The sequence below is a fragment of the Bubalus kerabau genome, chromosome X, assembly GCF_029407905.1.
Source record: "Bubalus kerabau isolate K-KA32 ecotype Philippines breed swamp buffalo chromosome X, PCC_UOA_SB_1v2, whole genome shotgun sequence".
NCBI classification, from domain to species: Eukaryota; Metazoa; Chordata; class Mammalia; order Artiodactyla; family Bovidae; genus Bubalus; species Bubalus kerabau.
In genome coordinates, this window is record NC_073647.1 from 152925702 (window position 1) to 152942035 (window position 16334).

A 16334-nucleotide genomic window follows, 5' to 3' on the forward strand; every position below is an offset into this window, starting at 1 on the left:
AGCCTGGTGTGCTGTGGTCCATGCGGTCGCAGAGAGTCAGACATGACTGAGCAATTGAACAACAACAAGAAACAGTGGACGGGCCTGAAAGATGAGCTACAGAGAATCACATGAGAAAATGGAGGAGCAGAGTTCAAATGACTGATAAAGATTTGAGGTTCCCAAGCTGTCGGTGACAGCCAGTGTGATCATCATAAGCTCCCGATCCTTGGTTTAATGTTTTGCTCAGAGCACATCAAACTATCTGTATGTAAAACAGAGTAGAAAACAGAATAATCCAATGTTTACCAGTGTGTAAGGGTAAATAAGTGGGGATGTGCTATGAAAAAGCTGAAAAATTCTCCATGAAGAATGCTCTTTACATTTTGAAGGACATTATAGAAACCAACATGCTTTTGAAGTACAGTTAAAAATAAAGTGCTAAAAGCAATGTGATAGCCTGGACTGGATCCTGGAAAAGAAAAAGGAGCTTAGTGGGAAGACTGGTGTCATCCCAGTAGTCTGCAGTTTAGTTAGTGGTGTTCTACTAACATTCATTTCTTATTTTTGACTAGTTACCAGGGTTATGTACAGTTGGGTGAAGGGTATGCTGGAACTCTGTGTACTATCTTTGCAACTCTTCTTTAAAAGTGTTCTAAAAGAAAAAGTGTATTTACTAATTGGAGTAGGAAATGGCAACCCACTCCAATAGTATTTTTGCCTGGAGAATTCCATGGACAGAGGATGGTTACAGTCCAAAAACTAATAAAAATATTGAGGTGAGGAAATCACTTTTCACTGTGTATGTTTTTCTGTCATTTAAATTTTCCTTTTCTTTTTTTGTCTGTGCGGCACGCGCGACTCCAGCCCCTGACCATGGATCAAACCCACGCCCCATGCACTGGCAGCGCAGAGTCTCAACCACCGGACCACCAGGGAGGTTCCTATCATTTTAATTTTTAAGCTATGTAAATATGTCACATATTAAAAATACTCCAACCAAGCAACATTTTAAGTGCTTAATGACTGAGGAGGAGGAGAGAAATAGATGACATAGATTAAGAAGTACCAACCTTCGGTTACAAATGAGTCATGGGGATGAAATGTACAGTATGGGAAATATAGTCAATAATTCTGTAATATCTTTAGTGACAGAGGATAACTAGACCTCTCATGGTAATTATTTTGAAATGTATAGAAAGACCAAGTGACTATGTGGTGTAATAGGAACTAACAAAGTGTTGTAGGTCAATTATACTTCAAAAGCAAATGAACTTACAGAAAAAGAGATCAGATTTGTGGTTACCAGAGCAGAGGGTGGGGGTGAGATCTGGATGGAGGGAGTCAAAAGGTACAAACTTCCAAGGATAAGTACTAGGGATGTAATGTACAACATGATGAATAGAATGAACACTGCTGTGTGTCATATATGAAAGTTAAGAGAGTAAATACTGAAAGTTCTCATCACAAGGGAAAGAAGTTTTTCAGTGTGGGATCTATGTGAGACAACAGATGCTCACTAAACTTACTGTGGTAATCATTCCATGATGTGTGTAAGTCAAATCATTATGCTGTACACCTTAAACTTATACAGTGCTCTTGGCCAATTGTATCAATAAAACTGGAAGGAAAAAATTGAACCAAATTGTAAGTACTTAAAAATAAATGAGCAAGTGATAAAATCAAGTGCAAAGTCCATCCAACTGGCAGTACTGTTTTCCTTTTGCTTCTACTTTCTTAAGAAGTAACACAACTCAAGGGAGAAAGGAAAAAAAGGCACACACAGAGAGAGAAAAAGAGCAGTGTGTTCAGCTGTTTCAATTCAAAATAAGAAAGCCAGCTTTGGTGGTACCTAGGATGTGGGAAAAAAGCTCTAATGACTTACTTCCTCTGTACAAACACAGACTCTAAAACAAAGTAATGGACTGTGGATGCTTTCATTCACCTCACAGATACTTACTATTCACGGTGCTATGGATAGTCATAAATAAAATAGCCTTAGTAACTCTGATTTGAATAAATCTTTCCTAAGGAGTAAGATCTACCCACTTGTTGACCTATTTCATGTTTGCTCTTGAAATAGTGGATCATCAGGTAGTGAACCTCTAAGATGGCTCCCAGTGATCAGGATGGCTCCTGCCCCTTGGTATTGGCTCACTTGTATACTCTACTCCCCTTGGGTGTGGGCAGGATTTACTGACTCCCAGCTAATGAAGAGAATATGGCAGAAGCAATCAGATGTCACTTTGGAGATAGGCTACAGGCTATGTACTGAGACTTCCTTCTTAGGCTGTCTCTCATGATGTCTATGGAAGAAGCCAGCTACCATCTCGTGACACAGTCCCAAGGTGAGCCCCATGCGTCAAGGCATTGAAAATGGCCAACAACTTCATAAGTGAGGTTAGAACCAGATCCTTCCCTTGGTCAAGCTCTGAGATGACTGTAGCCCTGGCTGACACTCTGCAGCCTGAACCACCTTGGTTCTGGCTCTAAGAGATTTGGAGCCAAGAGACATGGAGCCAGAACCACCCAGGTAAGCTGCTCCTTGGTCTATAGACACCATGAGAATCTAAGTGTTTGTCCTTTTCAGCCACTATGTTTCAAGATACTTTGTTGCAGAGCAATAGCTGATAAATGCAACTTCAAGGCTACTATTATTAAGGCACAATGGACAGAATAAGGTGAGTCAGTGCAACGTAAGTTTGAGAGCATCCTCCATGAGCCTCATGGGGAAACGTTCTGTGATGCAAAAAAAGACCCAGAAGGGGAAGGATGGAAATGGGCAGAAAATCAACCAGTTCCCCAAGAAAGGAGGGGCAGGAGAAACAAACAGTGAGTTGGGAGAGGATACATCCATCTCAAACAGTTGTGCTGGGACCCAGATGGAGCCAGCAAGCTCCCTGCTACCTTTAAAGCCGATTAAGAATAAAGCCTGATTATAGCACAAGCACAAAGGATCAAGTATTTCATTTACTTACTTGTGCAATTAAAGTTTTCAGGGCCAGTAGGCGCCCCTGAGCTGCCGCTTCATGAAGTGGAGACCGATCAGCCCAGCAATCTGAAATACACATCAAGCTGAGAGTCAAGATCAGGAGTACTCTTCCTCCTACTGTGAGGAGAGGAGGTCTGAGGGAAGAGGTGGGGAGGTGGCAGCTGCATCAGGTGTTCCAGTCAGCTGCTCTCAGGTGACACAGGGGTGTGGTGCTGTGCGTGGACAGGGAGCACAGACCATCTCTCCGGATTTGGAGGCAGTTTTCATAAGGAATACATTTCATTCAAATAAATACTGCCCAGTGATTGAATCCAGTAACTCCAAATAGGCAAAATGAAGGGCAGAGCTGGTTCATGAACTTTCCCACTTTCCTTCTGCCCCCACCTCCCACCCTGCCTTCACCTCTACCCTAAGACTCAATACCCTGTATGCCAGAAAGGATAATCTTAAGGGATCAGGGAAAACGGTTTTGTTTGAAATCCTCTAGATAATTCTTTCCTTTTGGTAATGAAGCCAATCTGTTATCATTATGCAGAATGTTGTTGTTCAGATGACATAATTCTCCAAAGTTTATGGTGGGCAGTTTGAATGTGATGGATAAGCATGGGGCCAGTGGAGCCACTGCCTAGGTTCAAGTCCTGCCTCAACCACTATCTCTGGCAAAATGGTACAAAAATCATTTGAACCTCAATTTCCTGATCTGTAAAGTGGGGGAACAGTAATCTAGTATTTAGCAGGTTTTTTTGGTCTCTAAGTAGGCTGATAAAGTATATCCACAATGTTAGGTGCTCAAGAAAATGTATGATTAATAAGCACACATAGTAGGGTAAGGCTCTAAGAAACAACCTCAGAACTGCCTTACAAATATATTTTTCTTGTAATTGCTTGTCAAGAAACAAGACTAACCTACTTAGATGTGCATTTGAGAAGCAACCTTCTGTGAAACACGCCAAAGGCAATCATTTGTTTTGGAAGAAAACCTATACCAGTTTGCAAAATTTGGCCTTTCTTCAAATTACTGTGTTCTTGGTACACTGTCGAGCACGTCATACAGTTTGCATTTAACACAAAGGGTCTATCTTATCACCCTTTTCCAGATGATCCTGATGGTGCTAAGAACTCAGACCTTCCCATATCTGCAACCTTGACCAAAAAAAAAATCCCACCAGATTTTTATTTTCTTTAACCCTTTGGGTTATAAAAAGGGAAAAAGCTAGAATGGGTTCTACAGGGTTGTATTGAAATTGGAGCAATTAGAGCAACTGGTATGAAAATGTATGAATATGAAAATATATGAATATGAAAATATTTTCAATATATGAATATTTTCAATATATGAAAAGATAGTGCTTACAGAACTATCTATGGGCTGAATGTGGGATCTGGTGACCCATCTGGTTCTCTATTTCTCTACAGATATATCAATATATCTATGCCTATAGTTAGATATACAGATGCATCTCGACAGACAGATTAGCACTGTCTGTGTTGTGAGGAAAACCAACCAGGACTCCTTGGAGAAATGGCTGATTCCAAGGCTAAGCCAGGAAAGATATAAGATGGGCTACAAATATCTTGTCAGAAAGTAAGTGCTCAATGAATGATTGGGAATGTCAAAAAGTACAGAAGGTGCCTTGAAGAGGATTCCACTGGCCAAATACAAGATGATTTAAGCATGAAAATAAATCATGATTATACCCAAGCAAAAATGGGAATCTCTAAGGCCTCACTGATACAAATATATTAATAGGGAGAAGAGGAAGCTCTTCCTCATAGTAGAACACCAACTTGAGACACGTAGGAGAAATCATAAAATCGGCCTCAAATGTTCTTCCCACAGAATAATTATACAGTTATCAAGGGAACAGGGGTAGGTGTACCGCTGAACAAACCTTTGCCTGGGGGGATCATGATGGAACCAACTGGCACAGTGTGCTGTCTGAGGCAATGCGATAAGCCACATCACACACTACAGGAGGGAACACGGTGATAAGAACACAGCGCCGCTTGGAACATTCCTACGCAAAACGCATAGCCTGTGTCTAATTATGAGGACACCGAGAACCAACTCAAACTGAGGGACATTCTCAAAAATAACTGGCCTGTAACCAGACTGAAGGAGGCTGATGGGACATGACATCTAAAGACAATATGGCTGCCTGGATTGGATGCACTAGAATGGGCTCTACAGGGTAGTATTGAAATTGGAGCAATTAGAGCAACTGGTATGAAAATGTGATTTTCAATATATGAAAAGATAGTGCTTACAGAAATATCTATGGGCTGAATGTGGGATTTGGTGACCCATCTGGTTTTCTATTTCTCTACAGATATGTATCTATATCAAGGATTATTAACAGGACAGTTGGGTAAATGTGAATGTAGACTGGGCAAAGAGAAGTGGGAATTCTTTGTACCACTTTAGTTCCAAAATAAAAAGTGTATCTATTTATATCTATCTCATCTATCTAATCACTGGTGAATTGCATACTCCTGATATGTAGAATGCTTTTTCTAATAAGAAAAACAGACTGAAAATTTAACCTGAAAATATGTTTTTATCTCGCTTGTTCTTGAGTCAGTTAAGCTGATGAGTGGATTTTTAAATCTCTTTGGACACTGATCATTTGCATAAGCTGGGAATAATGAGATAATGTATGCAAAGAATCCTCAATAGTCAGCCTTGGTTTTCTTTGACTACATCTCCATCTCATTCAATATAAGATGTATCGCCCTCACCTCATTGCACTCGGAGATGGACAACCACTGGGGTTGGCAGGGTGGTCGTCCTCTATGGATGGCAATTCAGTGCCCTGGCCAATGTAAAAAGCAAACCCACAGTCGTGGCTTGGTTATTCTTGTGTCCTAATAATAACCAGTCAACCCGAGTCACCTGAAGGCACTCTTAAGTATTTGCTTAAAACCAAGATTTAAATGGCAACTTGCTATTATGAGAATAATTCTAGCAATATTAACTTAGAATAGCAACATGAAATGGCCTTATCTAAAACCTGCCTCCAAGCAGACTTTGATGTCTCCTTTCCTGCTAGCAAAGACCATTCCCTGGTAGCTCAGAGGTTAAAGTGTCTGCCTGGAATGTGGGAGACCCGGGTTCGATCCCTGGGTCGGGAAGATCCCCTGGAGAAGGAAATGGCAACCCACTCCAGTACTCTTGCCTGGAGAATCCCATGGAGGGAGGAGCCTGGTAGGCTACAGTCCATGGGGTCGCTAAGAGTCAGACACCACTGAGCAACTTCACTTCACTTCCTGCTAGGAAGCAGGCACTGTAACCATGACTTCACCCTATTTCTAGTAACTTTCTCTTACTCATCAGGCCCCTAAGACCCACACCACACACACAGCCTGGACCAATCTCTCAAAATGTCACACCGATGAAGTAGCCAGACACAGAAAAGGATATGCCGCATGATTCCATCTCCACAAAGTACAAAAGGGGCCAGACTCACCTGGGGTGTTTGGAGTCAAAAGCACCATAGTTTGTGCACTTATCTGTATTTATATCCTACTGCCAGAAAGCGATTCAAAACCACCCGTCTACTGCTCCATCCGATTTAACTGTCATCTCCACTCTGCCCACACTCGGCAAGAGGTGGCCGTCTCTCCGCCCAAGAAGGGCAACACGTTCTCACACAGGTCCCCACTTCCTTCTTGACATGCCAGCTCCTCTGGTACCATGGGGGTGGGGAGAGGTGAGGGGGATGGGGACCCACCTTCCCAGGGGCCTGGAAGGAGGCCAGTCTTGCCCATTGGGCCTCAATGACAGGTCTCGCTCCTGGTTCCCATGCTAGCTCTCCGCACTGGGGCTCCCTCCTGGGCCACTGCCCTACATACTGGCCTTGACCACCTCTCCTCCTGTCCCCCGTCTGTGCTGCATCCTCTGATGCCCACAACTCCCCTCTCACCAGGCTGGCGAGGCTGAGGCAAGCCTGCAGGCCACCTTACGATCCTCGGAGGAAAAGAGAACAGTGATCCTGGGTTTGTCTGCTCACCACTCTCCAGTTCTTACTCCCAGCTGAGGAGCACAAGGGCACTTCGGTGAGTCACCTGCCTAAACAGACTTCCGGCTTTACAGTGAAATGCCAGGCTCCCCTCCTTCCTGGCTCCAACTGATCTAAACTTGCTTCCTTCTGGACACTCCATCCCTAGGCTCTCAAGACAGAAGGGAACAGTCCAAATGTACAACAAACCCTTTGCCCCACCTCAGATCTTATTTCTGGTTAAGTGGCAGGAACAGGACTGAAATGCAAGGTTTTGAGAATTGAGAACACACCCTCTTTTGGTTTTAAGAGCTAGTGCTTTTTCCACCCTGTTCATCCTTCTGGTAGACGGACTCGTGGGGAATCCTTTGCTGTATGCCTCTTCTCTCTGTAAATCACATGAAATAAATCAAGTGGATTGCCTTCGGTGTGGAAGTCATTTCGGTTTCCCAACTGGAAATAAAGCCACTCTCAGGGAAGTCACCTTCCCAGTCACTCTGTTTCCCATCACTTGCTTCAAAGGACCTTGAAGAGTATTCACAAAAAACCCTTTTTCAGAAACTCTGCTATGGTGGGCTCTTCTGTTTTTCTAATTCCCAACACACAGTCTCTTGCTCTTATCATTCTTGTTTTGCAAATTGGAGCTAATTGTGAGAAATTGACGATAGAAGTTATTTGGCAGCTAGAGAGTTTTTCCATTCCTTTCAGGAAATATGCATCTAAGCTCTCCAAATAAATGAATGCTGAAGTAGGAATCAGCCCTTTGCTTCTGAGGCAGTCTATTTTTAGTTATTTGGCAGGCTTCCTGTGTCACAGGGCCGCGGGCACATTTTGAAGATAAGTTTACTTTACCAATATGTTTACTTGTTCCTGATGAGGTGTATGGAAAATGTTCAAGTACTTTTTCATTTCCCCCTTTGACTTTTTCTCAGAATGTGATTTATATCTCTGGTTCTCAGGCTCTTGTAATAACAATTTCATGACAACATCCAAAACCATAGATTTCAAGAACAAAATGGGTTCAGATGGAATATGGTTGTCCAAGTTCCAGGTATTCAAGATAAAAATCAATTATTAATTTTTTGCAATTTTACCCTTCCTAATTTCAACAAGTATTTGAGACGACTGGTTTATTTATTAAAAAAAAAATTGCCTGACTGGTTATCATCTCTAGTGCCCATGGAGCAATATTTATTCTTTCTATTCAAGTTCCAAAATCATATGAAGGAAAATCTTCTCCAACAGCATTTACCGAAAAAAGAAAATTTCAAAAGAATTTTGGGTGTGAATCAAAATACAGGTAAGAACCTAATAGAGTTAAATAATATTTTAAGGAAAACAAAGGTAACTGGAAAAGACATAAGAAATGCCCCCAGTTAAAATGCACACTCTCTTGAACACTCAGTTCTGGTCAAGAGATGAACTACTGTCAATGAACATCGTTCTGTAGTGAGTCAGAAAGAAGCTTCCTTCACACCCATTAGGAGTCAAGAGAGTTGAGCAGATGACAGGTTGGGTGGCAGAGCCCTGCTGAGGACTGTCAGTCCCAACATGGGACAGCCAGCAGGCACTGTGATCCATAACCACTCAGAGGATGGGTGGGCTGAGGCCTGCAGAGACAAGCACTGACACTGAACAAGATGAGGTGGAGGGCCGGGCAAGAATGGACTGAAGGCAGGAAAAAAACCGGTGATGTGGGAAGGACAGGAAAAAGGAGTCAAGGTGATGAGTCAGGCAGAGGCGTGGCCATCAAATCAAGGTCAGTTAGTCCTTTGAATTTAGAAAAACAAGAAGGACAACTGATTTTAGGCAAAACACTTAGAAGAGAATTCATTCTTTTTTCCAAGGGTGTAATTCCACTATCTCTTATCTGCAACTGTAAAATTCCCCAAATTCTGAAAACCAAGTCTTTCCCCAGTTGTATCCAAGATCCTTTGGCAGTAAAACATGGTCATGACTCAGGTTTAACAACCTATTATTTTTAATTTGTATTTTCACTTAGTGTGAATATTGATACTTTCACTATAGAAATATTGAAACCTTTGACTGCAGGAGGCAGCTCCAGGCTCTGCTGGGAATGCTGTGGTAATATCCAGTATACACACTGCGTAATCCTTTTCAGTATCCCCTGCATGCCTGAATCCTGAAACGTGTCTGGCCCAAGGGTTGTGAATAACAAATTATCAACCTGAATCTACACTTTATTTTTTATCAAGTTTGATGACCAAGTTACTGTACTAAATATAGAGCTTCAGTTCTGGCCAAATTAGCAAAGGTTGAAAAATCATACACGTCCCTCAGGAGAGAGAATGTGTCTAGAGAAACATCTGTGGGCTGAACGTGGGGCTGGTGAGGCATCAGGTGCTGGAGATATGAGAATATCAAGGGTCAATAACAATGTTTCGAACTCCAAAATATGTATCTATTACTGACAAATTACACAAAGAAGCCTGAAAAAACTAAAAACCGCCACCCAACCCCATAGCTGAACTCAATTCTGATGACTTATTTACAAAGGGAATAGTTTAAACCACAAAGAAATATCAAATGATGTACTCCAGAATATTAAAAAAAAAAACTCTACAAAAAATTTTACAGCCAAAAAAGGATACTAAATGAGGGATGTGATGCTAGGTACAGCATCTGAAAGTGCTAGGATCTATGGCAGGCTCAACTCTGTCCTGGCTGATGTTTTTACTGCCTCTCCTTGTTTTTGACAGCCCTGACGATAATTTACAGAAACAGAATACGCTATTGAAGTCAAGAAAGGTAACCTTGGGCTGAGATTTTAGTAAGTCAATTAGCTCACTTACTGATTAAATGTCACATATTTTCCCAACAAACATTTGTCTGACCAACGAGCAGCAAAGTCAATTTCTGGTGTGAGTTGAACACTCAGACAAATTTTGTTCTTGGTTTTTAAAATGTCTAGTTTTAAATATATATAGTATCTGACTATTAACAGTGTCAAAAGAAAAAAAAAACTGTTGGAATCATGTAAAAACCACTGTTTCTCGCATATTACCACCTACATCATTATAAAAGGCTTTACCAAATCTGGATATACTCTCTATTATATATGTGTGCAATGTGTAGAAGTAAACGCACCATCCTCACACACATATATATGTATGTATAAAGGAAGGAAATTAAACTGCAAAATTAACAGGCACTATTCAATCCAGTGCTTCTTGTTAGTGATCATCGAGAAACATGTTTCCGACTTTTGTAACACCATGCCATTTGCAAATTAAGTGAATATCATCCTAGGAGCTTCAACAAGATATTTGAGCTAATGAATAAGTGAGCTCTATTTATGAAAATTGTGTTACGGCTCCAGGTTTTGATTATTATAAACCTTTCTTAAGAGAGTACTTCACTGAGGACCACAAAGGCAGAAATAATGCACACAAGCGCCAAGAAAAAATGTTTTCAACATGCTCTTGCTGATACTGACTGTCCGACTTTACCTAATTTAAACTGTGAGGATGATGTATCTATGAGAACATCAAAACTATGTGATAGAAACTTTTAGACAGCCCCTGACTCGATTTACAAATTAAATTAGAAAATAGCTTTTCAGATTATGCTTAACTTGAAATTAAAGTTACTTTTAGGTTTTTTTGTTTTAAACCAAGTCAAAGCAACATACCTCCCTGAAATGTATGACAAATATAATCCCCAAAAGAAATCTCTTTCCACACTCCAAGGCTTCTGCCACTTTCCGAAACTTCGAGATTCTTCTCATTCCCCCCCGTTAATTGAAGCATTCTGAGGCTTTGTTTTTGGAGGTCTTATCTCTTTGGATAAGGCTGCTGTTCCCTAGAGTCCTTAAAGTTGTCTAGTGTATTGGAATCACACAACCTAAGTCTATTTTGAAAAAGAGAATCCAGGATGCAAGATGAAATGGATACTAGATAAAGAATGAGGTAACCCTGGAACCCCTACAAACACTAAAAATACATAGGGAAATAAGGAACTCTGTTTATGAATAAATCCTCCTCTTATCAAGTGGCAGTTCCAGCAGTAACAATATGATTCATTTACTTTTGCAGCATCTCCCTACAATTAAGGTGCATCGTTTCTTGAAAGAAATAGAGACTAAATTCTGCAAAGCATGAGACTTTAAAATGTTTTGCCCAAAGGTTGGCATTTCATATTGTAATGTTTGCTGAGCTTTGCACCGTGTTGGGTATAAATGGATTCAGTGAAGGGGTTTCCCCTGACAGTGACAAGTGGCTAAGCAATTCAAACTGCAAATGACAGCACATATAGATATATATGACAGCATACCTATGGCTGCTTTAAATCATTACTGGTCAGTCCATTTCCTGGGGAAAGTTTTGTCAGAATGTATTGTTAACATTTGATTAAAGTATTTAAGAAAATAATCCTATAAAGTAATTTTGCTGTTAGTAGAAAGGTTTCTCAAAATACTGTTAGAAAGCCACTGTTCTATTTACTTCTTAAATAGTAACTGCTAATGAAACTAACTTGCAGAAAAGCTGAAAATCTTTCACAAATTGGTGCTGTCAACACCCTTTGCTACTTTAAATAATTTTTTAAAATAACCCAAAGTAGAAATAAAATACTCAAAGCCAAAGTATAAATAAAATTTGTCTTCTAGAAATACTATTCATATGAATTATCTAGGTTTCTTTTAAAGTATTGGGAACAAATTCATGTATTTTTACCTGAAATTTCACCAAAGATCTCTTCTGCTATCCTAGCCGCTTCTTTTCTATTTCCTTTGACGATATAGAAGTGGGTTAGGAGCGCCAAGAACACTTTAATTAAAAGCTTGAAGAAAAAAAAAGTAGCAAACATTGTAATAAAAATGTTTTTAAAGCCATAGGAAACAGAACCGTCCTCCATTTTGGCTTACACTCTGTATAGGTTCTTGGGACTGCAAAATTTCACCGAGTTATAATTGGTATCATATGACATCTATTTTAAACCTTCTAGCTCTCTGTGCTCCTGTTACGGAGAACTGAGTTTGTAGATTCTCAGCTAACTGTGATTTGGCGACTGCATACACTGACATTCACGGTAATGTTAAATGAATGAAAGAAATTTCCTTCAAACCAGAAACACCCAATAGTTCTAGACCTACATTCCTCAGTGTTGTTTAACAAACAGGATTCAAGTCCAAAATGTTTTTACCCCTCAATTCCAGTTTTTACTATGTTCTATTGAAAGGCAGGATTGGAAAGATAGAACAAGCCTCTCAGATCCCATGGGGATGAAGCAAGTTATTTGAACTTCATAAAAAAGAAGTACTAATATTATATTCTGTGCTTCTGGTGGGAAGTACCAGCCCCTGGAACACTTCAATATTCTCTTCATTCTGAGGCTATAAAGCCCAAATCTAAAATATGACCAGTTATGAAAGGCTATTTACTCTAAAGCAGTATTTAATAAAAGGCCCAGCTTGGATGCCTCTCCAGACTGGAAGCATTAGACCACTTGCTGTAATAGCTTCATCCATGACAAAGTCCCCTAGTAACATTTCTGATCTTTACTTCCTATTGTCAGGAAAGATGGTGCCTCTTTCTCAAAAATGTGGGCTATAGTCAATCATGCTGCTGCTGCTGCTAAGTCACTTCCATCGTGTCTGACTCTGTGTGACCCCATAGACGGCAGCCCACCAGGCTCCCCCGTCCCTGGGATTCTCCAGGCAAGAACACTGGAGTGGGCTGCCATTTCCTTCTCCAATGCATTAAAGTGAAAAGTGAAAGTGAAGTCGCTCAGTCGTGTCTGACCCTCAGCAACCCCATGGACTGCAGCCTTCCAGGCTCCTGTTTATGGGATTTTCCAGGCAAGAGTACTGGAGTACGGTGCAATTGCCTTCTCCATAGTCAATCATGGAGGACTTACAATGAAAAGGATGAAGATACCCTATACTCCGGGTGAGGTATCCAAAGATTCTATCAGTCAGCATCTTCCCTCGCTGGACAATATTCTCCTGTAACCCTAACTCTTCAACATGCAACAGCTGGCCAATAACAAGTAAAGCTGATTTGTTTAATATACCTCACCTGGGAAAAACAGATGCAGAAACTCGAAGTCTCCTCTTTCATTCTTGGCTATATTAGATTTTCTAAATTTCTACAACCTATTGGAAAAGACAAACCCAAATAAAATTATAGGAGACAACTAAATCAACCTTATTTAATAAATGCTTGATGCAAAACTATGGGAGTTTCTCCTAGCACTCAGACAAATTAGAATGACTCCCTATGTAAGAACTATCTCCCTATACTCTGTAAAAGAGTAAGACATGAGAATCAACCCCAAGGCACAATATATAATGTATCCATTTCAGTGTAGTATCTCCACGCCATCACAAACTTGTGTGAACTTGTGTGGTTTCCATTTGCAAGGACAGATACTAACATACAAGGTTTTCTTTACCAAGCTTAGATTACCTGGCCAAGCTATTAAAATACATAAACACAAGCATTTTAGTTCATGTTTCTTTCTCCAACTGTTCTGGAAGAAGGCGATCATTTACCCATGTTGGCCCAATGATGTATCTAGTAATACATAACATTATTCGATCTTGTTTTGAACTTAATTTTTTCACCTAAAACATGACTGTACTTTTCATTTTACATACCAGAAAAGCTGGCTGTGAGAAGCTCGACTTTTGTACTATTTAAGAGATTATGTTTATTATATTTGAGCACTACGTTTGAGATGGGTGTAAAATGCTACTGAAATGACGAGTTAACTCAGAGTATCTTGTAAAGAAGGCAAAACCATCTAGAGCATCAGGGTTTCCCAGCCTCAGCACTACTGACATTTTGGACCAGATAATTCTTTGGTGTGCGATGCCAATGCCCCACTCTTATCCAGTTGGAACAACCAGAAATGTCTCCAGGTATTGCCGGATGTCCCCCAGGGGGCAAAATCACCACCGCCACATCCCGCTGAGAATAACTGAGCCACAGCCAAGTGTAAAGGATAACGGAAAATCAACTCCCCAAAGGATTGTTGAATACAAATCAAAATCTACTGTAGAGAGCTTTGATTTTCAGAATTTCATATTTTAAAAATATAGAACAGGATAATACAATTTAACATCTTTGGAGAATGCAGAGAAGGACAAAAAGGCCTGTAAAAAACCTTTGCGAAACTAAACACAGACCTATTATACCATGACTGAGCTAAAAGTAAGTTTTGGTGTAATATAAATCAGAACATATCACTGGAGACTTTCTTGCTGGTCCAGTGGCTAAGATTCCGAGTTCCCAGTGCAAGGGGCCCGGGTCTGACCCCTGGTCAGCAAACTAGATCCCACATGCCACAACTAAGACCTGGAGCAGTCAAATAACTATATAAACAAATATATATTTTTTTAAAAGAACTTATCAATGTAGGGAACTGCTTCCAACAAAGAAGGTGGGAGAAGCTGGGCATTGGGCTATACGCCATAGGCCTGCCAAGCCTTGTACTTGCCCAGCCTCAAGATCGAAAAGCCCAGCAGAGTCAGTGATAGAGACATCAGTGGTTTAATAGATTGGGGATCTTACACATCTGAAGCAAGGTCCTGGAGTGACACCCCAATTCGTGCTGTAGATAACAGGAAGCAGGATGGCAGGACATGGAGATAGGAGGTTTCACTACTAAGGGAAGGGGCGGATTAGCAGCTCCAGGGGAACTGAAGTCAGGTGGCTCATCAGTTACCAGGGAAATAGCACAGGGACACACCCCTCACAGCTCCTTTGAGAAGCTATCAGGTGGAGATGTTTGATGGAAAGATTAGAATAAGCACTAGCTGGTGCCAGGGCAAGTATGTAGGAAGGACAGTCCTGTGAGTAGGGTGCAAGTGAAGCAGGGACTGATGGTACACTGGGTTTCAATAAATGAAGTCAAAATTCCAATTTTTCTTAAAATAGCTTACAAGATATAGAGTATAATTATGTAATTCACATACACAATAGTTTACAGAAGTATTCATTTGTCTTACACAGTAATTCTAGTGAAGTGAAAAATACAGGCTTGTTTGGATCAGGAAACAAAGGCACAATTCAACTTGCTATTCCATGATTAAAACAAAGAATATTCTAGAAAGAAAAGATGACAGAGTAATTAATCAACTGAAAAATATTTCCATATTTCCTGTTTCACTAACAGACTAAGCAAAACATCAGATTGCTCTTAAAAAAAAAAAAAGCATGCGAGGTAGGTAGGTGGGGGGAGTATTGCTCAACTAGTTAATAATATTCTGTTTCTCAAACAAGGCAAATTCAGAAAAATGTCAAAATGTCATTTTGGTCTTTATTTTTGGACAGGTAGCATGTTTTTATAAATCAGTTTGACATGTGCTACTTTCTGCAACATCAAAAGAAACACAATATATTTTTCATATATTCCTTATCACTGCAAGTTCACTTTCAAATAAATGTAAGTAGCAGGGTAGAACAATATGTTTCCACATATTGACCAGTGCAACACTGACAGTTACAATTAAGGTATTCAGGAAGCCTGAAAATTTAGATGTACTACAACAAGCAAATTTACTTCCACTTATTAAAGAAAAGAATAAGGAAAATATGCAGCTTACATATTTTTCATGCAAGAACGTTAAACCCTATTTCCATGTGAAATAAATGGCAGTTTAATAGTTAAATGATAATTTTGAAGGAAAAAAAGCTAAGAAAAAAATCAAACAAGATAAAACAGGAGTATGCCTTTAAAAATTAATGAACAGAATAAAACCAAATGTTATATAGTTCCCCGCTTTATCATGAATACTGGCACTGTATTTCATTATTTATATAATTCAGTTTCTATGCCTAAAAATCCCAGTGAGATTCAATGGTTTGGGTCAGTCTGTTTTTCTTTAACGAAAGAACCCCTAACTTCTAGATATTAAAAACTGTACTCTTGCATTTGTGTTTTAAAAGCACAAATATATTTCTTATGTATCAGTGGCAACCAATTAACAGACACGTTAAGATACTTTTTTAAAGTTCTGTGAATGGTGTCATTAAAAAAAATCTTGTAAAGAATCACAATACTGCCAGCGTCTAACTAGCGCGTCCACAGTGCCTCACTCTTGTGACTTCACAGTCCTTTATCACAAAAATTTATTCTAATAAGGAGTTCAAAGAATTAATAAGACACACCATGTGGATAATTTGGGGTTTAAAAACCCATGGCTCTGGGCAACAATGATTACAGTTAAAAACATCCATCCACAAAGAGACTGTGTTCCTAAAATTTTCAGACTCAACTGGCTATAAACAAAACATTCTGGGGGCAAGACTTCTGCACACTGACAATACTTCTCAGGCATCAGCTAGGCCACAAGTGAAGGGAGGTGACTTCTATCAAAGATCCGGGGTAGCAGCTGATTT

General features: G+C 40.0%; 1 protein-coding gene across 6 annotated transcripts in view; it reads right to left on the reverse strand.

Moving 5' to 3' along the window:
• Positions 1-16334, reverse strand: part of ASB11 (ankyrin repeat and SOCS box containing 11) — a 48451-nt gene that overhangs the window by 19591 nt on the left and 12526 nt on the right. The window contains exons 1-4 of one of the 6 annotated variants that reach the window (XM_055565474.1): positions 14505-14658; positions 13008-13084; positions 11664-11769; positions 2958-3037 (exon numbers count right to left, since the gene is read on the reverse strand). In XM_055565474.1, the coding sequence (XP_055421449.1) occupies positions 2958-3037; positions 11664-11769; positions 13008-13049 (228 nt within the window). In that variant the 5' untranslated portion in view covers positions 13050-13084; positions 14505-14658. Of the gene's footprint in view, positions 1-2957; positions 3038-6438; positions 6499-10621; positions 10814-11663; positions 11873-13007; positions 13085-14504; positions 14659-16334 lie in introns of those variants that run through there. The other 5 variants (XM_055565476.1, XM_055565473.1, XM_055565475.1 and 2 more) reach the window with 5 other exon arrangements.